This window comes from Diospyros lotus, chromosome 1 (genome assembly GCF_014633365.1).
Source record: "Diospyros lotus cultivar Yz01 chromosome 1, ASM1463336v1, whole genome shotgun sequence".
NCBI lineage: Eukaryota > Viridiplantae > Streptophyta > Magnoliopsida > Ericales > Ebenaceae > Diospyros > Diospyros lotus.
Genome location: NC_068338.1, coordinates 50,387,238 through 50,409,723, shown reverse-complemented (window position 1 = coordinate 50,409,723; position 22,486 = coordinate 50,387,238). Strand labels below are relative to the sequence as shown.

At 36.3% G+C, this 22,486-nt stretch overlaps 2 protein-coding genes across 5 annotated transcripts; both read left to right on the top strand.

Moving 5' to 3' along the window:
* Positions 1-96: 96 nt before the first annotated feature.
* On the top strand, positions 97-19,454 carry LOC127809862 (E3 ubiquitin protein ligase RIN2-like). Of its 4 annotated transcripts, none has more exons than XM_052349032.1 (14): positions 97-183; positions 277-338; positions 641-1,122; positions 12,219-12,296; positions 13,119-13,205; positions 13,294-13,415; positions 14,638-14,734; positions 14,852-14,957; positions 16,744-16,901; positions 17,016-17,153; positions 17,236-17,303; positions 17,388-17,618; positions 17,904-18,246; positions 19,020-19,454. In XM_052349032.1, exons 3-14 carry the CDS (start codon positions 892-894, stop codon positions 19,074-19,076), a joined length of 1,716 nt encoding a protein of 571 aa, XP_052204992.1. In that variant the 5' UTR covers positions 97-183; positions 277-338; positions 641-891; the 3' UTR covers positions 19,077-19,454. The 4 variants fall into 4 exon arrangements, with proteins under 4 accessions (XP_052204992.1, XP_052204968.1, XP_052204978.1 ...); XM_052349008.1 differs by having other exon boundaries at positions 100-183; positions 17,904-18,282; XM_052349018.1 differs by lacking the exon at positions 97-183 and having other exon boundaries at positions 201-338; positions 17,904-18,282.
* Positions 19,455-20,246: 792 nt separating this feature from the next.
* Positions 20,247-21,204, top strand: LOC127791563 (uncharacterized). Its single transcript, XM_052321546.1, has 2 exons — positions 20,247-20,677; positions 20,862-21,204. Exons 1-2 carry the CDS (start codon positions 20,555-20,557, stop codon positions 21,087-21,089), a joined length of 351 nt encoding a protein of 116 aa, XP_052177506.1. The 5' UTR covers positions 20,247-20,554; the 3' UTR covers positions 21,090-21,204.
* Positions 21,205-22,486: the final 1,282 nt, after the last annotated feature.

Sequence of the window (22,486 nt, the reverse complement as noted above, 5' to 3'; positions counted from 1 at the left end):
GAATTAAAAAAAAAAGTAAAATAATTAATTTATTACTTAAGATAAACTTAATAGTATAATTTGTCTGTAAACTTAATCCAAGGAATGTAGAAGAATAGACGGGGCAGCTACGGCGGGGACCATGTTGCGGCGGTAGGAAGGTTCCAATCTCAAATTTTATATTTGATAATTGAATTAATTAAGGTAATTATAATAGGAATCATCATTTTTCCTTTTAACTTATTCCCGCTGAAACTGATCCAAAGGTGGAAAACTTTCTGTGTCCAACGAATTTAGGAGAAGGGTCGCCGAGAATTTGCTGTCCGACGCCGACGACATTCCAATTGAGATCGCAAAAGGTTAGCGATTCTTGCGACGCCTTGGCTACTTCAATTAGATTTTTCCCATATTTCAATGTACAGAAGAAACTTGTGAAAAATCATGTTCACGCAACGCGCATACATATATTGTTTTGCAGATCGATTTGATCGGTTACTTCACCCCCTTTGCATTGGCTTCCACGCCTTGATTTTTTTTTTGGGTGCTATTTAGGGTTTTCTCTTTTGGGCCGTTTTGTTTTTTTTTTTTTGTTTTTATAAATTTTAATAGCTGTTTTCCCTGAAAATCTAAGGCATTGTCTGCGAACTTGTTTCATTGTTAGGTTCATTAAGCAGTGCTTTCTCAATCAACCGCTACTTTAGTTTTGCTTGGATGTTGAGCACCCATGTTTCTTCTTTTGGCAAGTGAAGACAGGTCCTCTCATATCTGAGATTGCAAGCCATTCAAGCTGAGTCATATTTTTCACCTCTCCTGCTGGCTTGACGTTATGATTAGTTTTGTGACCAAAGGGTCATACCAATTTGGGTGTCATGAAAATATGCAACCTTGGCTTTTGTGAAGAAGTTGTTCCTCATGGGTGTGAGGTGCTTGTCAATCTCAGCAGTTTGCACATTGTTAAGCTTCATTGGCCTCCAGTACTGGACAGAACTGTCACTTCAGAAGTTAACATCATATGGGTCAATTGGCATGGATTTCTTCAGACCTGGGAATGCCTTTCGGCAGCTCTCTAGTTCTCAAGTGACAATTGCATTGTTGGCTAACCTTGCACTAAATATATTTGTTCTGCTCATTCTGGGTCTCAAGGTATGCTTCTATCATTTTTATATCCTTAAATCAGTATTTTTGTTGCCATAGTTTTCCACTTAAAAAAGGATGCTGGGTATGGAGTATGATGCTTTATCTAAAGCAGCTTGTATAGCCAATAGCAGTATAGATTGCATCATGAAGTTGCACTTTAAATTTTTTGACGACATCTTTTCAACCTTAGAGGTCAAAGACTTGATGCTGTTAATACAATTCCAGTGGACATGCTTTAATGCTGTCACTTCACATAACTCTATTGTAATGTGTGCTGTATAACAGTATCAATTCATCATCTTCTAATCTTTATACGAGGATATTAACATTAAAAATAAGTTGCACAAAAAGAAATTATCCACACATTATGAGTAGGTAGCATAGGTTGGGCTTTCCTTTAGTGGGGATGGTCAATGAAGTGGTAATATGCATTGTTAGTGGAATAATTTTCACAAGAAAAAAATTTTAGTGCAAAAATTTAACTTCAGTCCAACTGAAGATACTTATGTCCTCCTCATGATACTTTAAACATATAATTTTTTCCTTTTATTGGCACATAACTATTTTTATTGAAACAAGTCAATGTGGCAGGTATACTCCTGAATACCAAATTACTAACACTTTGAATGCACATTGAATTATTTGGTTTGAGAGGTTTTATTGAATTATTTTTATTCTAGGATATGTCAAAATTGGAACTATGGCATTTTCAATTTAAAAGTACTGTAGCATCATGATCATTATGGAAGTGCAAAAGAATAATAGTTGTAGTATCAACCTTTAGTAATCCTTAAAAAAAAGTTGTTTCCACTTTCCTTTTTGTTTGCTTGGTTCCACTTTCCTAGATGACTTTAGAACTAGAATTCATGTACCCAACCCTATAACACCCCAAATATTTTTAGAATTTTTGGGGACTTAAAAGGAAATAAATCCAAATTTAATTTAGAGATAATTTCGGATTGTCGGTAAGATTTGGGCAAGTAAGATGCTAATGTTGATTGTGCTAATGGTGAGAAAAGAAATAATATAGGCTGTTTAACATCCTAAAACCTTATGGAATCTTGAGAATGAATTTTTGGGACAATTAATTTGGAAAAGTAATTGAGAGTTCAAGGAAAAAATTAATTCGGAGAATAGTCTATTTGACCAAGAGAATGCAATTGTCAAATTGCATATATATATATATATTGTACATATTGTTGAATCTAGGATCGGTTTCCTCATAATAATAGGCACTCTCCCACACCCAAACCCTTAACCGATAGTAATAGAAACAAGAGAAATGCTAACAGAACAAATAACAAACAATAACATAAATAAGAACAAGAGACTTATCCTGGTTCGGGCAAGAATTTGCCCTATATCCAGACTACCAGAAGCTGCCGACAGAATCCACTAGAGAAGAATCAAGAATACAACACTCCTTCACTGATCTCTCTCGCACACACTTAGACTAATAACCAATAGTCTCACTCCCAAGAATACAAGGACCGAGCAATAGCTCTCTCTCAATTCTCTAACTCCTGTGTGCGAATAAAAGAAGAAAATGAATGCTGAGTGCAGAAGCAGACCCTATCCGCCTCTATTTATAACTAATAGAGGCGGTTGCAAAATAGGGACTAAAAGACAAATAAGAAGAAATATAAGGACTTCCAGAACTAATTCAAAAAATATTAGATCAATTACATTTTAACTCAAGGAATGCAGGCATGCTAGCAGGTAGGGTGCACTGCAGCCAGCTAGCAGGCATGCAGCCAAAGGAATGGATTCCTTTGGCTATTTTTTTTTAAATAGATTTATTTTATTATTTTCCTTTTAGTTATAATTTCACAAAAAGGGAAGGTACTATAGCTCTACTTTTTTTTTTTTTTTTCAAGGATGTCTCCTATTCTAGAATGATTCTTAATTCAAGTTAAAGTAGTTAGTTGCACAAGAAGAGAAAGTTTTAAGACATAAAAATAAAACAAAAATTCCTCAAGCTAATTGACTTCTTAATGTGAAAATTAGGGTAAAAATTGAGAGTCCTATAAAATGGATATTAGGGGGATGATCTTCCACTAGAGGGAGTTGAAACAAATGTGAGAGAGGAGAGAAAATAAAAGGAATAGAGAATGAAGAAAGAAGAGAGCATAAGGAGGAAGAAGAACCCCCAAGGTGAGGTTCTTCCACCCACAAAACTCTTACTTTGTGGCTTTTTTTGTGTTGCATGAGAAATCAGTTTTGGAAATATATTTTGTTTGGCTTTTCATTTGCATCTATGATCATGTATGGTAGTCATGCTATTTTGCCCTATGCCGCTTAGGCCCAAGGTGACGTGGTCGGGGACTTTTTAAGAGGCGTTTAGGGTATTAGTTGAGAATGCTCTCGGAAACATGCCAACATTGCCACAAGTGACATTGCAGAGTAAAAACTTGCATTTTTCTTTCATGGACACATTTTATTTAAATATTTTATTTTTGGGGGGTCCCTCACTTAGAAGGTTCATCTTTTAACTTGGGTTCACCTCTTGGAATATTCAAACGTTCTAGGTGAGGTAAGTAGTTTGAAGGGAAAAGAAATTCTTGAAATGTAGGTTTTGGAATCTTCATTATTTTTGTGGCATGCCCTATTTTGTAGATGCTATGTGTGTTTTTATGCGACACACTATAAGCATGTATATGTTTATTTGAGTGATATCAAGTGTATTAAGCACGACAAACCCGTTGTACGAACCTAGGTTGCTTGTAAACGGAAATGAAAAACGGATATGAAAAGGAACGGAGACGAAAAAATAAATATTTTCCAAGATAGTAGGAACTGGATACGTGGTGGAAACGTGTAAATAAAAATATATAAGGGCCTTGTAAATATAATTTTTAATATAGAAAATTATAAAAAATAGTTATTCAATCAAACATAAACATAAATTCCATCATCTATTGAAGCAAACATAAACATGAGTTCTATTATCCATGAATCATGATTTAATAATTAAAAAACAAACAATAAATTCAAAGAAAGAAAATAATCGAACTTAATACAATTTATGAAAGTTCCTCCCTTTTAATTTTTTGGTGTCGATTTTGGTTTGGGTTGTTATTTGATGAACAATCTTTTGGTGTTGCCTGTTGAAAGAAATGTGTGGAGGTTGGTGTTGGGGTTAAATATTTGGAGTGGAGATAGAGAGTTAATTACAGGAAACACGTTTCCAATTTTTTCAAAATTTCCCAAATGGCATGTGACGTTCCTAGGGTTTTCCAAGGATGTAGAATGGAATTATGGAAGAGTTTGGGAGTGAAAAAATAGAAAAGAAGGAAGAAACAAAAGAAAGAGGGGAAATTTGGAAGAATGGAGGGAGAATTAGAATTAAGAGAGGGAAGCAAAATTCAAATTCATTCATAAGCTACCATTCTCTACTTCTACAGCCTATTTATAGGTTGTTACATCCCTTTAGTTACTAACTGTAGGTACAACACCATAATAACCTAAGGTACAACAAAGACAAATGCATGTAACAGAAAAATTACTCCTATACCCTTAGGGTTGTGAAAATCCCCTCTCCTTGAAAGGTTTTTTGTTCCAAAGAAACTTATTACAACCGAGCTGTTGTTTCTTCATCCAATGCCTATCTTCACCATCTGGTTTCTTCTTTGCCTTTTCTTGTTCTTATCTCTTATTTTCCATTTTTTTTGCTTTCCTTTTTCTTTTTCCTCAACAGTAACAGTACTATGACTTGCTGCAACACCAAGTCCAGCCATCCACCTTTTCTCTATTACCGTTAAGAATGATTCCAATTGATCTGTCATTCCTGCAACCTTATCATTTCCAATCATAGAAAGGAATTCAAACTTCTCTGCAAGCCACAATTTGATTTGACGCTGTAGCTCTCAAATTGAAATAGGAATAAACAGAACAACAAGAGTCTCATTCCCCTAAACAAAAATTTCTTCCACCATCTTCCTTTCATCTCGTTTTGCTTTTTCCTTCTACATCCTCCTCTGCTCCAGATCAAGAATATACTGCCGGATGATTTCAACGTGATCAATTTCTTCCAAGCGCGAGCATCCTCCGTCAATCTCTAACCAACCTTGAACTGTACTTCATTGGTCATTCACTTTGATTAAAAAACCTATTCCCTCACCATTGTCTGATTTTTTTTATCGCTGTTACCTGATCCAATGTAGGTAATTCAACAACTTCTTCTAGTCCTGGTGATTGAGGGTTTATGCCTTCATGGAAAACAAACTTACAATCTTCAAACTCCAAGGTTGGTGTAATCATATCCTCTCCCATCTTCACAATCTCTTTTCCTTCCTTATCTTCAGTAGAGACCTCCTCAAGTGGAGTATCTTTTACTTGCTAATTGCTAGTGTACACTAAAGTCTCACCTTAGCAAATTTCTTCTCTAGTGAAACCTCAGTAGCTTCTTCAGCAATTACCATTCCTTTCTTGTCATCCTGAATTGTCTGATCCAATTTAATTTTTTCCTCATTCTTTGTAGCTACCATTCCTATTCTTAGGACCTTATCAGCCTCATACTTCTCATAAGCTGCATGTACACGATCTTCATCGCAATCCTTCTCTTCCAATGCTACTTTATCAAATTCATGCAAATATAAACTATGATCCTCATTGATATCCTTGCCCGATCTCTCTTCCTTGCTGGAGTCTTTAGTTTCAATTGGCCGGTCCAACTCCAACTTTTCCTCAGATTCTTGCTTGACATGATTTGTAGCTTTAGAAGCTATTTCAATCTGTTGGTTGCTCTTAGTAGATTTGTTAGGCTGCAGCTCATGCTTTCTAAAAATGGCTTCCAAGGCGAGTTCTTGCAACCTTGCTTTCTCGACCGCCTGTTTCATGGTTGTAGGCATCATCATCTTGACCATTGACCTTAGTTCGTCCTTCAAACCACTAATAAAACTTGATACAAAATAGTGTTTCATCAGAGCTAGTTGAGCGCTTCACATTAGGGATCTTAGCTCCTCAAATCTAACTTGATAATTCATCACTGATCCCTCCTGCCTTAATTTGTTGAACTCCTCAATCACATTAATCATGTTCTTCTCCCCAAATCGGTCATATAAATTTCTAGCAAAATTAGTTCGTCTGGCCTCCCCTTCCCTAGGCATTGGGGTATGATGGGGAGTGTGGGAAGATGATTCTCTTACCTAAATTTCCGGTTCCAAGGTTGGTAGTTCCTTTGCCTCTTGCAGGCCATAGGTCATAGGAAGGGTGCCATGGTTGGGAAAAATTGGATCAGCTACTGCCCGGGGAGGAAAGTCCAATGATTACTAGAATTGGGGTAGCAAAGACAACATGTTGAACATGTTGTGGATCCACTAGCCATGTTGCTCCATCATCTCCCAATGTTTCTCTATGTCTCTTTGCACTCCTCGAGAGGTATCTAGATCCTCCCGCATGTTTTCTTCGTTGGCCAAACTATCGTCCCAGCTGTGGGTCATCGCCTCACACGTTTGCGTCATCCTGAACTCCCACACCTCCATCCTTGATTCGAGCTGTTTCATCCTGATCCCCTCAGCTATCCTTTAGTTCCCGATTCCGAATGCGTCTTACTTCTTCAAATAGTTCCTGATCTGGACCTAACAGTGTGTAACGAACAACCGAAGCTGCTCCTTGGCTCGATTGCCAATTATGATCGGAATTGCTATAGATCAACAATCGCCACACCTCTATAACAGCTTCCAAAGACCACAAACTGCCTTTTGAAAATCAATTCTCTTCTCACCACTTCTTGCTCGCCTTCCAAAATTCGAGTTTGAATCAATGTCAAAGATTACCAAACCGAGAGTCATCCATCAAAAATTAATAGCCGAGGATTGTTGGCCTGTTCTGCTTTAGTAATCGCCTTCCAGAATCGTCCCTAGCTCGCTTCTGAAACTACTTCCGTTGCATAACTCCTCTTCGTAAACTTGATCGAGTTTGTTCGGCCTTCAAGTTCCCCTGCTATCAGCTTCCAAATTCATTGGAACCTCCCCTTAGTTACGATGCAGTAGCTAAGGACCATCACCTTTCTAATTTCAACTTCTTGAGAGTTCGGTTGGCTCTCGTTGCAATTTCTTATGAGTCGCCGACTCTCAACTTTAGTTAAGATCACTTTAATCGCAACTTGTGGCAATCGCTTATGGAACAATTCACTAACTTGCCTTAAATGCGGCTAGGATTAAGATCAATTGCTATGGGTCAATCAGCAATTGTCGACGATTAATCAATTGCTCAAGGCTCTGCTTTTGATCGCGCGCCTTCCTTCTCGCCTTGGTCACATGCAGTGACCTAGATCGATTCCGAGAATTGCTTTCCCTAGGATCAACAACTTTGCTTGGTTGCGATGTCGGATCGGTATTATTGTATCGTCTATGTGTCCACAATTTTTGTGACTTGGTTGGCTTTGTTGAGCTTTTTAGAGCATCAACTCTCTTGTCGCAACTTCCTGCTTCAACTTCAAACTCAACCTGGATCAATTCTGCAGATAGTCATCGGCTCTATTGCAATCTTTTGAGAATTTGATCGACTCTGTTGAATTAGCAGCACTGAATTGCTGGAATCATTTGCAAAATTAGCTTCGTTGGCCTGCTTTGCCTTCAATTTCGAGCCTAGATCGTCAAAATTCGCCTGAATGTTAATTGGAAATTTCTTTACTCACAGCTAAGGAACGATTAGTTCTAATACCAAATCTGAAGTACCTAGGGTTTTCCAAGGATGTAAAATGGAATTATGGAAGAGTTTGGGAGTGAGAAAATAGAAAGGAAGGAAGAAATCAAAGAAAGAGGGGAAATTCAGAAGAATGGAGGGAGAATTAGAAGAATTAAGAGAGGGAAACAAAATTCAAATTCATTCATAAGCTACCATTCTCTACTTCTACAGCCTATTTAGAGGCTATTACATCCCATCAGTAACTAACTGTTGGTATAATACCATAACAACCTAAGGTACAACAAAGACAAATACATGTAACAAAAAAAATACTCCTATGCCCTTGGGGTCGTGACACGACGATGAAATTTTTTTCCAAATTACCAAAATGAAACATATTTTTGGAATTTCTCAAGGCTTTGGGATATAAAACATTTGAGAAACCATTTAAAGTACATCATTTTATGTTGGTGGAAATGGATGACTTAGAAATTTATTCTAAGGTTTTTAAAGATTTCTGGTTAGGACACTAGAAAAGTCTTTTTTTCCCTTTTCTTTTAAATTCATTTTTGCAGAATGAATTAAAAATTTGAACTTCTTAGTATGAGTTATGAATTAAATTAGGTTCGATCCGCAAAAATGAGTGCGCGCACAAAGATATCGTCTTGATAAACTAAACCAAACACAAGAGTTTAGGTGGGAAGGTGAGGCCACTAGAGGTAAACCTTCCTAAGTGTTGTTTTGGAGAATCATCTCTAGTGAATTTGAGGAAAATAAATAAATGGAAAGGAAAGGTCGAGTGAATGAAAGTTTTGAAAGCAAGATGTAAACCATAAGGGTGCGTGAGGGGCCTTTATGGGAAATGTTTTTTTTTTAACCCCCCCCAAATTTGATGTGGAAACACGCTCTAAAGAGAAGGGCATTTCAAACCGCATCTAGTGAGATTAAGGTTTGTGATGATGATGATGATGATTGATGCCACTTTCTGCCTCTTGTAATTTAGGAAGTGGGATAAGATATGGAAAGGGAGAAAACATCTTATCTCACTGTTGTGAACAAAGAAAACATCTTAAACTTGTTTGGAAGCTCAAGAAAGTGGAAGAGAAAAACAGGGGTAAATGGAAGAAACGTGGAAGGTGAAGGAGCTGATTTTCTTTAGTGGGATTGTGAACGATTAGCCTTTAATATGCCTACTTCTGAGATAGTTTTCATGAAAGATAATTTTAGTTCAAAATTGACAACTTTGGTCAACTTAAAGACACGAGTATCTCTCTTCTCTTCAAAATTTAAACATATAATATTTTGTTTTTCTATTTAGTATGTAAACTTTTTTCTATTACAACACAGAAATTTAGTGTCTGTACTCTAAAATACTAAATTTCCAGCACTTGAAATAACAATATATTAGTTAAAAAATGCATTGAAAGGGCACAAAATTAAAGCGTTGCTCATGGGAAAAAGACATCCACAAAACTCAATAAAGAATTGAATCAAGGGACATATAACACTTCCAGCTCACTAAAAAGGGTAACAAGAACATTTCACTTAAAAGTAGAGAAAGAACTTTCAGAATTCCCACAATCTCTCATATTCCCTTATGAAAAACCTCCAATATTCTTCTACTAGGACAAGCTCCATCAGAAGAAAGTAAAACATCCATAGTTGAAAGCTGGGAGAATTTGCTGGACTCCAAAAAATGATAAAAAAAAAGAAGCTCTAGACAGCACAAGCTACCAAACAGTGAAGCAGCAAATGATCGACCAACAATTTTGGAATAATCTATGGAACAAAGGAACCATCTCTTATTTTCCTTTATGAACAAAAAGGAAACTGATAATTGATAAAGTTGTTTGGAATTGTGAGAAAGGAGACGTGGAAATAAGAGAAACATAGAAGAAAAATAGAACATTGTTGGGCTTTTTATCTTTGTTATTATTTTTTTTAGTATATTATCTTCTGTACCTGAGTTACACACATCTCTTGGTTTTCAAAAATTATGAAAACCTGTTTTATTTCTAAATCTTTGTGATAGTTTATCCCAAATCATTAAGGAACTTTTTGTTGATTAATGGATGTTGACTTGGTCAACATATAATTTTTTTGTACTTCCTCAATCTATTCTTCTTCTTCATTGAATACAACATAATAACCTTGCTAATGGTGCCTATTTGCAGGTCTTTTAGAACCCTGAAACCATACAAATTAGCTAAAATTCATCTTGGGCATCTTGCTTATAGATAAAATCTTGTCTTCTTATTAGAAAAATGAAAACCACTGAACCCATAATAATCTATCAACAAATGAACTACATTTTTCATAAGTAGGCTACTAATAAAATACCATCAATTACTAGTTCTTTCTTGTCATAACGTGTCAATCTCCCTTTGTTGGAGAAAACTTGGGCTTGAGACTGGTGGTTTTTCAACAACCAGGAGATGTACATGAAATGATCGAGAGGGAGGGTCTTGGGGGGATCAAATATTAAATAACCTCCAAGAGGCTAATTGCTTTTACATCTTAAGGTTTATCTCATCCTACCTATGAGGTGGAAAATAACCCTCTTTTGTTTTATAAATTATCCAAATATTATAAGGAAATGGAAACTCATAAGCATGATTCCAACAATCTCATAACATGGTTCAGACCACGACCTTCTAATTAGCTAGGCATATTATTGACATAGGAGGGCATTATGTTGTTACAATTCTTGAAGTATAGTATCCAAGATTGGAAAATCCACTACATGTTTGTTTTTTATTTTTTTTTCCTTGAGTACTTAATGATCAGTTCATTAACAGCCAAGGGAAGAACAACTAGGCATGGCTCTCCATCAGGAGAGGGACTTTACCCAGTGTTCTATAAATCGGCCTAGGCAGCCGCCCCGAAACTGCCCTAGTCGGGCCTCCTAGGCGACGACCCGAGTAATCGGCTGGCTTGGGCGCCTAGGCGGCCTAGGCGGTGCCTAGTCAACCCGCGCGCCTAGGCGCCCAATTCATTGGCTTTAAATATCAGCCATTTTTAGGGTTCTTTTTACTAAATCATTAAATCGAACCCCTCAACGTCCCCCCCTCCCACTCTCTTCTCACCTCAACGCTGCCGCCTCAACGCCGCCAAGCTTTATTGGCCTGCCAGTAGCTCACTGCCGTCATTGCGTCTAGCTCCATCCTCGCCGCCAAGCTTCATCGTCACTGCCTCTTATCCGTCGCATCCTCCTCGTCCTCGTTGCCTCAGCATTGTTGCCGCCGCCCCCATCCTCGCCGTCGAGCTCCATCTCCGCCGCGGCAAGCTCCATCTCCGTCGTAACCTCTCTCTCTCTGGTTATTGGGGCGTTTGTGCGTTTTTGTTTCGGTTTCTGTTTTTGTTTTTCATTTTTTGTTTTATTTTATTTTTCTTTTCTATTTATATATAATTATTAGATTTATATTTAGTTTTTATTATTAAGTATATATATTCTATAATATTTTCAAGAAATCCACTTAGCTGGTTGCTTATAGTATTGATTGTATGACTAAATTAAAATGCTGTTTTCTCATGCTTAATTATATATTTCACTTGTCATTCTATTATTGTTGTATTATTGGTTTATGTTGCATTATTAATGCTTTTCAACTTTGATTTAATTGAAAATAATGTCAAATTACATCACAAGTTTAAAAAAAAAAAAAAAAAATAGCAGTTGCTTAGGCGCTAGGCGCTAGGCCCCAGCCTGGCGCCCGACTAGCGCCTAGCGCCTTTTAGAACGCTGACTTTACCTATTTGGTCCTTCTACGAGGTGCTTAGCGATGGAGGGGTGACTAGCTTTCGTTGGTAGACTATTTGGAGAGCTAGAGTGCTGTCCAGAGTGGCTTCCAGTGGTTTGATGGACAAGTTGTCTTATTTCAAGGCTTTTGGAGTTTCTTGGGTAATCCCTGCTTCAATATTAGATCTTTTTTCACACTCGGGCATGGAGTTGCCAAGGAGGAAGATTGGTTTGGGAAAGTACTCCTTAAGGTGTAAACTGGTGTATATGATGAGAAAGAACAAAAGAACTTTGAAGTGTTAAAAGAGTCCATTGCATTTTTTCCCTTAAAAGAAAAAAGAAACTGACTCTGATTCAATTCTATAAGGGAGCATTTCTCCTTTCCCTTGAAGATAGTCAGATTTTGTTGTCATTTTGCTTTTTATAGGATTAGCCCCTTATCATCCTTTCTTTAGTTGTAAAAAAAAAAAATTGTAACATGACTGCTAATTGAACAACATTAGTAAGAAATCATTTTGTTTTGAGTCCATGATCATCCAGGTGCATAACATAATGATAAAAAACTGTTAGTTCTGTGGCACTTCTCTATATTATAGTGGGTGCCGTTCATTTGGGTTGGTTTGTTTTAGATTTATGCACTTATTTATTTTTTGAATCTCTGGGTTCCATTGGTGAAATAATATTTTACATGAGCTCATTACTTGATTGATATGATCTTTATTCTCTTTGGCAGACCATATTCTTTACTGAGTTACACGCTTCAGAAACCTGGAAGCTGGTGGAGCGACTTGTTAACTATGTTATTTACAAGGCAAATATTCTTAATCTTCAGCAAATGGATGGAATGGATATATATTTGTTTAGGGTTGCTCGTTTGTGTTAACCACAATGGTTGACACAATTGTACTTTTTTTTGTTATATTCTTGGTTGCCCTTGTGGTTTGTTTTCTTTTCTAGGTTGTTGTCATAGATGATAACTCATAATGAAATGTTTGGATTCTTGCTCTTGGGAAGTTGAGTTATTCTTTCTCTTAATTATGAAGTGAAAAGTAGAAAATAATCAATTTTGCCTAAATAACCAATTGAACATGACCTAACAAAATGATAATATTTCAAAATCAAGTAACCAGCATAGACATACATAACATTTGCATTTTTGAACTTTTTTGCACAGCATTGAGACAGGTGAAGGATTTAGGGTTTTGATTTTTGCCTTCATTAGGGGAAAACTAGAGCTAAACTATGAAATGTAAAATAAAAAACCAGATTGCCTAGAGAAAAAAAAATTCTGATTTGGGTGTTGGTTGGGGGTGGTGCTTTATGGAGCTAAAATATATATCATAATACAACCAAGAACTTAAACCAACATATATGTTGCTTTGTACTAATATTATGAAGCAACACAAATTAATTACATTACCCATCAAACATCAAATTTTGGGACAAACCTCCTACCAACCTGAAAATTCTTATAAGGGGTTTAGCATTTGGAAAGAGCTTTACCTACTATCTATGTACACCTTCATTTTCAGTGTAAAATGTATTAATATGGATAAATTGCTGCTTGTTCTCTTATTAACATAATCTTTATTCTTGTTTAACTACCATCTGCATATTGGTGACCATTGAGCAGGGAACATTTCTTCCCTTGATTGTCCCTCCTACTATATTTCAAGTATGTCTATGGTCCACATGGCTGATTATCCTCTGTTCATTAAAGGTATATGAATTATTTTCTTAGATGTAATTGGATTTTATGGACCTAATTGGCTTATAGTTCATGCTCTCATGATTTTTACAATATACAGATGTTTCAAGCTTTGGCTAGAGATCGACTAGAACAGTTGAATGCATCTCCTTCTGCAACTCCATGGACGTATTTTCGTGTATATTCTGCATTGTTGTTTGTCATATCTAGTGACTTGCTCTGGTACTGCTTAAAACTTCTAATCTTTTACAAGCTTATTGCAACTTCTTTTTGGTCTTAATTACCCTTGATTTTGTTGTAGAAAAATAGTTGATTTTAGCAATTTCTATTTCATGCATTATGATGTTGAAAGTTGAAATGCATTATAAAGAAAACATCAGCTCTGGATTTTTGAATAAATGTGTGTGATGTAAACCATTCACCTTTTGGAAACAAAAAAAGTTGCTATTGGAAAGAAACAGTTATAATGATTAAACAAAGCTACATTATTGCAGGAAGAAGAGATTCAGAAACTTGTTTTGGTTGTGCCCATGAGTACTTGTCTTCTTATTTGTGTTTCTTGTTCCTTATATCTAGGAAAGATCATTTTCTTCTTTTAAATCAGAAAAGCATTGTTTAAAGCTTACTGGTAGAATAAGCAAAATTTGATTTCCCTGAGGAGCCAGAAATAATTGCTCATATTACATTTCATCTTCTTAGGAGGTGTATTCTTGGGAGTTCAGTATTTTGGCTTATCTGTAATTGCATTGCATTAAAACGGGAACAGTTGAGCTAGGGCACTTGAGAGTTAATTATTTTTTTGTGTATAATTATTGGATTAACACAGAACAGTTTAACAGGAAATAAAACATCAGCAATTTTTTGAACAATAAGAAAAAAAAAGAAAAAGATAAAGCACAAAAGTACTTGAAAAAAGAAAAAAAGATAGAGCACAGAATTACTAACAGAATTGATCAAAAGTTATATATTTCAGCAACATGTCAAAGTTAGTTTTATTCTTTTCTCAGTTTCAGTAATGACAAGGATCGCTGACCTCCAACTTTATGTTTTGAGGGTTCTGTTTTCCTTGTTGGGTGGGTGTGGGTGGTGTTCCTTACTAGCCAACAGGAATTGATAGATCTTGTGTATTGTCAGTAGCAAAATTTAAGTGATATTTTCATAAAGTATGTATGATCAGCAAAAGTGTTTGATAACTTATTTGTGCCTTAATTATCATATATTTAGAACAATGTTCTAGAAGAAATCCAAATCAAGTAGGAGTAGGCAATATGTTAATTCCGACTTTAATCATTTAGAAGTTGTGAATGGTGATTGTTGAAATTTATCTCTTGCTGACCACATAGTTAATGTCCAGGATAGTTTTTTCTCAAGTTTTCATTTACTCCCGAAAGTGTTAAAAATATGTGATTATTCTCTTTTTGTCTTACTATTTTTCTACTTGCAGGATAAAGATGTGTCTGCTGATGCACAGAACATTAGAATCGCATGTGTTTCTGTTGTTATTCTTCGAGCCTCTTAGTATTGCTTTTGAGACCTTACAGGTAGTCTTGCTAGGGATTTTTTATTCATAACAGTTAGATCTTTGTTAATCCATTACTTTTTCCCTGTGGAACATGCAATAAACTCAAGTTATTCTTTCTTCTGCAATATGTCTGTAGGCTATTGTAGTGCATGGTTTTCAGTTGCTTGATATATGGCTTCTTCACTCGGCAGGGAACAGCTCCAACTGCCATATGTCTAAACTCTTTGATGTATCTGCTTCAGGTAGTTCTTAACCAACAATATGTACATGTGTATATTTGGTTTTCTTTTTATATAAGTAATACTTTATTTTTCTGTTAGTAGGGGTTTGTGGATTCTCAGGCTCTCTGGTTGCATTGCTTATCTTTATCTGCCTATTGCTCCCAAAAATGATGAAAATGTACTGGTTTTTCCTCTCATAATCCCTCAAACCAAATATTTCATGGTCATGCAGAGAAGATATGTCTTGCCAAGCTTTGTCACTGTAAACGTGACTATCTTTTTCCTTTTCCTATAAACACAAAAGCCATCTTAATAAACAGTTAAAACATGTTAAGAAAAACAACATCTTATCTGGTCAGAAAGAGGAAAGAGTTGGCCGGGAAATGTGAAGGTGAAAATTGGGCTGTTGCTTTGTATGAGTAGGTGAAAACTTGGGCTAAGGAACATGAGAATGTGGGTCTGGCTCTTTATATACTTTGTGTAGACAATGCCAAATGTCATTGCTTCCTGCATCCAGCCAACTCAGAATGGCATATGGGCTGAGACAGTTCAAGAGCAGCTTGTAGAAACATGAAATAGGCTTCACCCATTGTCTTCGATCTTTGAACTCCTTGACCAAATTTATAATTTTCTATCAAGGGTGTTATTGTCACTGTCCAAAGCAATTGAAGCTGCACTTAGCCATCTATGAAGGCATTGGTTGCAGATGTGAACTTTTAAGGCCATCCAACCACTCAGTTCGTGGTTGGGCGAATTGAGCAATGAGAGTCCAATAACTCAAGGATGAGTTTTTTCCTATTGGGGGCAATCTATTAGAATTATGAGTTATGGTGATTATTTTCTTTTGTTTTATTTGTTTTAATTTTGATTTAGAACTTAGCTTTCATCCTTTATTTTTTTATTTATAATTTGCTTTGATTGATTTTTCTTTAGCCTACAAATAAGTTTTATGGATGTGAACATTGACTTGGAGTTATACATTGAGATTTCTTCCCTTTGCTTCCCTGCTGAATTCTTTCCCTCCTTCCCAAATTCTCCTCTCTTTGCAGTCCCAAATAAAAAATCCTAGTCATAGAGAAACACCAAAGGTACAAAGTATTTCCAACTTCAATCAACATATTTTTAACACTGATATGATGCGCCTGACATGTAAATTTTTGTGTCCCACTTGCCATCACCTATACATGCACCACATGTTGTGTGCCACATGTTTGGATTTGTCCAATAAGTATATTTGTTGGATATGTATTGAATGTAGTTATCAAACTTATGGCCATTCTTCACACTATGGGCAATTGCCTTCTACATTAACTATGCAAAAACCATGATGATAATTATGGGAATTCTTGATGCTGCTCATTATGTTTGTTGGATATACATGGAATGTGGTTATCAGACTTTTCATTCTTCAGAGTACGGGTAACTGCCTTCTACTTTAACTCCACAAAAACTGTGGAGATACTTATGGGAATTTTTTGTGGTGCATATAATATAAGGTCTCTTTTTCCTATGCTGAGGTTGCTTGATATGTCTGGTCAATAAAGGACACAGTTCTTCATTCTTTTTCTTTAAAGCTTTAAACATTGGTGGTAATTTCAAATTGAACTTTTTTTCTTTTTGTTGGTGGGTAATCTTGGCAACCTTTATCTAATTGTTAATCTTTCTAAAGTTGAGGCTTGCCATGATTTTACCCCAGTTGTTTGTGTTCTATTGTTATTGTTGTTACTGCTGTTTCTAAAGGTCAAGGTCATCCCCGATTCTGCTGTGGATTAGATTTTTTATTTTTTGTTCTTAATGAGGACTGCAGGTTCCTTGTGGGAATGGAAATGCATTCTTAGCCGGAACTTGGGTTTTTTTCTGGATATGATGACATTGTTGATGGCGCTTGGTCATTATGTGCATATTTGGTGGCTTCATGGCATGGCGTTTGATCTTGTGGATGCAGTTCTTTTCCTCAATATACGCGTAAATGCTTTTCTATTTCTTTATTCTGATAAAACATTTGTTTGACTTGGTTGTTCTGATATCCAGTTTCATTTTTGTTTTGATTATTCTTTTACTTAATATATTTTGTGACAGGCCTTGTTAGGTGCAATTATAAAACATATGAAAGGATTTATTAGATTGAGGATAGCTTTAGGTGCCCTTCATGGGGCACTTCCTGATGCAACATCTGAAGAGATACGAGCATACAATGATGATTGTGCTATCTGTAGGGTAAGCTTACTATTTTGTCCATTCCTATGTCTATTTGATTTATCTATTTGTCTACAATCTTTGATGGATGGTTAAATTACAGGAACCAATGGCAAAAGCTAAGAGACTATCTTGTAATCATCTTTTCCATCTAGCATGTTTAAGATCTTGGTATGACCTATATAGCTTATTGTAAATGCTATTATACTTGCCAAAGTTCAGATCTAAGAGCTGATACTGACTGTTCAATTTTAGGATGGATCAAGGTTTAAATGGGAATTATTCATGTCCTACTTGCCGAAAACCACTTCATTTGGGCAGATCTGAAGATGAAGCAAATCCCCGCACAGTACATGTTTCAACCAATGAGCAACTTGCCCTTCAATTAAGTTCTGTCCTTGACCCACATAATCCTCCCGGTCATACTGTTCCCACACAATTTTTCCCCAATCAGATGCGTGATGCTATAGAGACTGGTGCTCGGAGGTTTGTGTCCTCAGCTCTAATCTGTATAATTAGTCCACGCTGGATATCATTTCACAAAGTGGATTCTTGTTGCTTATGGCTCAAAATGGTGAACCTCTTTTAAATAAGTGTAGCAATTCACAATTCATTGGTTTCCTTGGTGTTCCATCTCATATCCTCTTTCTTTTTTCATATTTTCATTTTTAACTAGTTTGTATGCATTTTTCTACTTTGAGAGTAATCAAAACAATGTGTATATCTGGAGTGGTTTGTGTTTACTTTGGCTTGACTTTATACTTTATATAGGAGGAGAGGACTGGATTCAACTAGGTTACGTAGTTGGACTGGTCAAGGTCTAGATGTAGCCGATCCATCTACTGGTAGCAGACCGGTTGGACTGGGGAGAGTTCAAATGATGATGAGACTTCTTGCAGCAGTTGGAGAAACCTATGACCAAACTACCCTTGAAGATGGTGCTTGGAGCCTTTGGCCAATAGATCCATCTCAGCCTGGTACATCCAATTCACCTGTTGCTGCCGGTTCTGCAAGATACCCTGGAAATGTAGGTGGTTTACACATGACAGCTGCCTCAGAAGCTGAAAATGATAATATATCAAATATACTTGCCATGGCTGGAACGGTGCGGGAGGTACTTCCACACATTCCTGATGAACTAATTTTCCAGGTATTTGTTTGAGTAAAGTTGTGGTCTTTCTCTCGTTGATTCCATGCATTTCTAAGAGACCCTACACTTCTTTTCACGGAACTTCTCCTCTGGGTTATGATGCACCAGTTTAGAACTTCTTTAGTTTCTTTAAAACTAAAAGGGGATCTCGTCCCCCCTTCCTCTCACTGTCGGTCTGTTTATCACTGCCTGTTTTCTTGATGTTATTATATAAAATTGTAGTACTGAGTTTACATGAGGTGTAAACTCAGTATGTTTGAAGTAATAAAACAAAGCCCAACTTTTGAAGTAGTGCTTAGTTAGTATGTTTCCTTTATAACCTTTGGGTTTCCTTGAGCATTATATATATCCTGTTAAATTAGGACCAGATCTAGGTAGTGTTTCATTAGCTACTTTGAAAGCCACACTTGCAAGGGTCAACATGACTCTATGTCTGCAGCTTTTTATGGGTAGACGGAATTTGCCCATTAGTACACTCTGCAAACTCACTGGGCATGAGTAGTAACTCAAAAATCATGTGAACCAGGTGAACACACAGAAATTTGCGAGTAGCGTCACCCTTAAAAGACATTTGAACTCTAATGGTAGAGCAATCCATTATGGTCTTTTAGCAGTCCAACCCTTGAGGTGGACAAGGTTTTTAACTAGATGGGGATGGTTCCTTGTGCAAACTTCATGGTTCCTTTTGTTAGAACTCTCTACTTGGTTGGAAACTAAAATGTACCAAAATGTTGCAGGATTTGCAGCGTACAAATTCTGTCACAGTTACTGTGAACAATTTGCTCCAGATGTGATTACCAATGACTATTTTTTTTGTCGTGGTCCATGACCCAAAGCACTCAAAGTGGAGGATGGCCTAAGATTTTGAAGGCTCTGGAGACATACTGCTAGTGGTTTGTAAACCTCCACCTTGCTGTCTGATGAATGTCCACAAGCTTTAATTTTCATGTCTGTATATAAAGGCAAACCATACACCGGAAGAGAAATAACTGTATAAATATACCTTGTCTTTATTATTATTATGTGTTTTATGGGATTTTTTGAGGGGGTTGAATAACATGCTGTAAACGTAAGCATAACCAAATTTCTATTAAAGTGGTTCACAACTTGTAAAATATGAATGTTGTAGACAATGGGATAATGGTACATCATCTTGGTCTTTTTTATCTTGTGATTTATCTGGTACATTTAAGGATAATGCTTACGGTTTGATTTAGTGGAATTTTCAAACTTGCTAACGTGTCTAATGTTAATAAATATTAAAATTTATTTAAAATACTCAAAAAATACTAAGCTCCGGGTACTGGGTTTCCCAAATTTTTACTTTAATGTATATATATTTCCAATTATCGTGGATTCATTTGTTCTCATTCACATCACATGGCCCCCAAATAGTAAGAAACCGCCGCAGAGACAACGGCGCCGATCCACTAGCAATTCTGCCACGGGTTTACGCGACAAACTGACTTTGATTCTGTTTCTGATGCATTAAACTATTCTTTTTTTCTTTTTTCTTGAACTTACCATGAAAGAGAAAGTAAAACTTATTAAAGTAAGGTGAGTAATTTTATGAAATAGTTAGCGAAAATATTATTATAAAAAAATATCACTAAGTCAAATGGTAACAACAACCTTTTTACCTTTGAATTTTTCGTAGTAATTGTCGGGATTGGGAATAAGAGCAAGAGACACGGAGCCACACTGAAGCATGAAATGTTGAGACCAAACCCAACAGACAACAAATTTTGTTAATCGATAGATGGAAACAATTAAATGGGGGTGTGTGTGTGTGTGTGCCTGCCTGCCTCTCTTGGCTTCCGTTCTCACTCGCCTGCTTCTGCTTGTCTGCGACAAACTTTCACGCTAATGCTATATATATATATATATATATATTTCTTCGATAAATTGTTACAAAACTAATCTACTATTAACATCTAATTGAGTTTCTTTTCTCTGCAGCAGCCAAAGGGGGAACAAGGAAGATTGCCATTGATCTTGATCTTTTTTTTTGCTCTTTACCGCACATTGACTTGTTGCGGGGTCTATTAGGCAGCCTCTTTTTTACTCTAATTGGAGCACCTCAATTTAATATATATATCATTCTGTACTACAGAAATATATATATATATATATATAGTATAAAGTTATTCTTGCAAATTAAGTCGATCGAGGAGGTATGTATATATATTAATATACATCCATCCAAGCCCTTTTACATGTACTGTTGTTTCCTGCAATTTAGAAGCTTTTAGATCCTTGATCTGATAATATCATGTCCACCATGATCTCTTCTATTTTCATCTTCTCCCTTTACTTTTCCCTGCGTGCATGCGATGCCCGGTTTGTCATCAATGGAGCTGGTTTCAGCAGCAGGCTGTTTCATTCTCCAATCAAGGTTGGTGCCACGCAAATATGCATGCATGCATCCTCATATACATATATATTTCTTCGCAAAAAATAAGGACAAAAACTGCATACGGATACGTTTGCATTTCGTTTCAATGTTCAAGACAAGAACTGGCTTTCTTCTGGTAACATTGTATTAGAAATAAATCTAAATGAACGTGTGGTCGCAGCAGGTGTTTGAGAAGGTGAATATCAGCAACACGGGTTCGACTCGAGTGGGATTAAATGAAAAATGGAAGGAAATGGAAGAGAGAGAAGATGCAACAGCTGCTGCTGCTGCCGCAAAGCCTCTCGTTTCAGTTTCTTCTAATAATAGGCTGCAGAAACCTGATCGTCCTGCTGGCCCAGGCCTTTTCTCCGACTATTCTCGGCCGAGGACTCGGCCGCCCTCTCACAACTGATACTAATTTGATGATTTTTTCATTCTTCCCTGACTTTTGTTTTTGATTATCTAGATAATTAAGATCTGTAAAACAGTTATATATATATATTAGAAAACTAGGATCAACGACTCTTTTTTCTCACCCACAAGCATGACACCCCAATTAGACTAGCTAGTCAACTAATAATATATATGTTTACAGTGTGAGAGTGAAGATGAAGATTTAGCCATATATATATATATATGAAGCTCCATGAAGGTTAATTCTTCCATCACATGCTTCTAATTATCAGTAAACTGACCTATGTTAACCCTCTAAGTAAAAGTTTACATTTACATTGTATTGTAGTATTTTCAAATTCATACAACTAAAATTTTTAGCACGGGTTGTGGGTTGGGCAGCAAGTAAGATCATCCGCCTTCATCTCTAAATTGACAATAGTAAAGCCAAAAGTAACCTGTATATAATAATATATATAGTAAAATATCAGTAATTAAAGCAATTTAACAGGTGAGTTGGAGATAAAAAAAAAACAGCTTAATTATAGAATTATATATATCAAGTCCCGTTTGCACATGCATGCATAAATTCAAGAAATTAATTAAGCAAATTTAATTCTAATTTTATAATTAAAGACTTCCTAAGCTTTTATGTTTCAAAACATCATAGTATTTATTTTTAAAAAACTTAAGAATATTAAAAATAATATATTTTTTTAATTTATGGTATAAAGTTAAAAAATTAAAAACTGAGTTCTCAATTTTTTAATGAGAGATTTAATTATTTAATGAAAAATTAAAATTATAAAACAAAAAAAAAAAATTTCAACAGCTGAACAATCCCTTAGCTTAATTAGCTTTTCATTCAATTTGGAAATTGGTAGGTTGCGTGACAACGAAGGCTTCTTAGTTCTTATTCTTAATCCTATAGCTACCACCAAGAAGCTTCTGAAACAAACTAATTAATAAGAAACTAACGATCTGATGAAGAAGAAATGAACAGAAGAAGCTTGCTAATTAACAAGAACACTGGAAACCATGAGGGGAGCGCCTTTCCACATGCAGGCACTGAGAAGCAGATTCAACGAAAGCGGGACTTTCAGATTGATGCCCAGAAGGTTGGCTTTGATGGCGACGCAGGGGCAAGCAGAAGCCTCGACGTCGACCAGTTCGATCAGCGAGTTGCAGCACGGGTGGGTTGGCATCGTAATTTGTGACGACCGCCTCTCCGACCAGTGAGCCGAGCAAATTGGAGCAGGGGTCCCAGTTGCAGGGCGTTCCTGGGACAGGTTTGAGTGGGCGGAGAGGCTGAAGAGAAGAGAAGATTACGAGGTTTAGGAAGACGAGAATGGCGGCTGAGATTGAGTTTCTTGAGGTCATTCATGTCTCGACGAAAAAGGATGAAGCAATGTCTGA

Bases quoted from the DNA above. Each gene is read 5' to 3' on its own strand.
- LOC127809862 (XM_052349008.1), top strand. From the start codon at position 892: ATGGGTGTGAGGTGCTTGTCAATCTCAGCAGTTTGCACATTGTTAAGC. The intron at 13,416-14,637 runs GTACTGCTTAAA...TTCTACTTGCAG, and splicing joins ATATCTAGTGACTTGCTCTG to GATAAAGATGTGTCTGCTGA. The intron at 17,619-17,903 runs GTTTGTGTCCTC...TACTTTATATAG, and splicing joins ATAGAGACTGGTGCTCGGAG to GAGGAGAGGACTGGATTCAA.
- LOC127791563 (XM_052321546.1), top strand. From the start codon at position 20,555: ATGTCCACCATGATCTCTTCTATTTTCATCTTCTCCCTTTACTTTTCC. The intron at 20,678-20,861 runs GTTGGTGCCACG...TGGTCGCAGCAG, and splicing joins TGTTTCATTCTCCAATCAAG to GTGTTTGAGAAGGTGAATAT.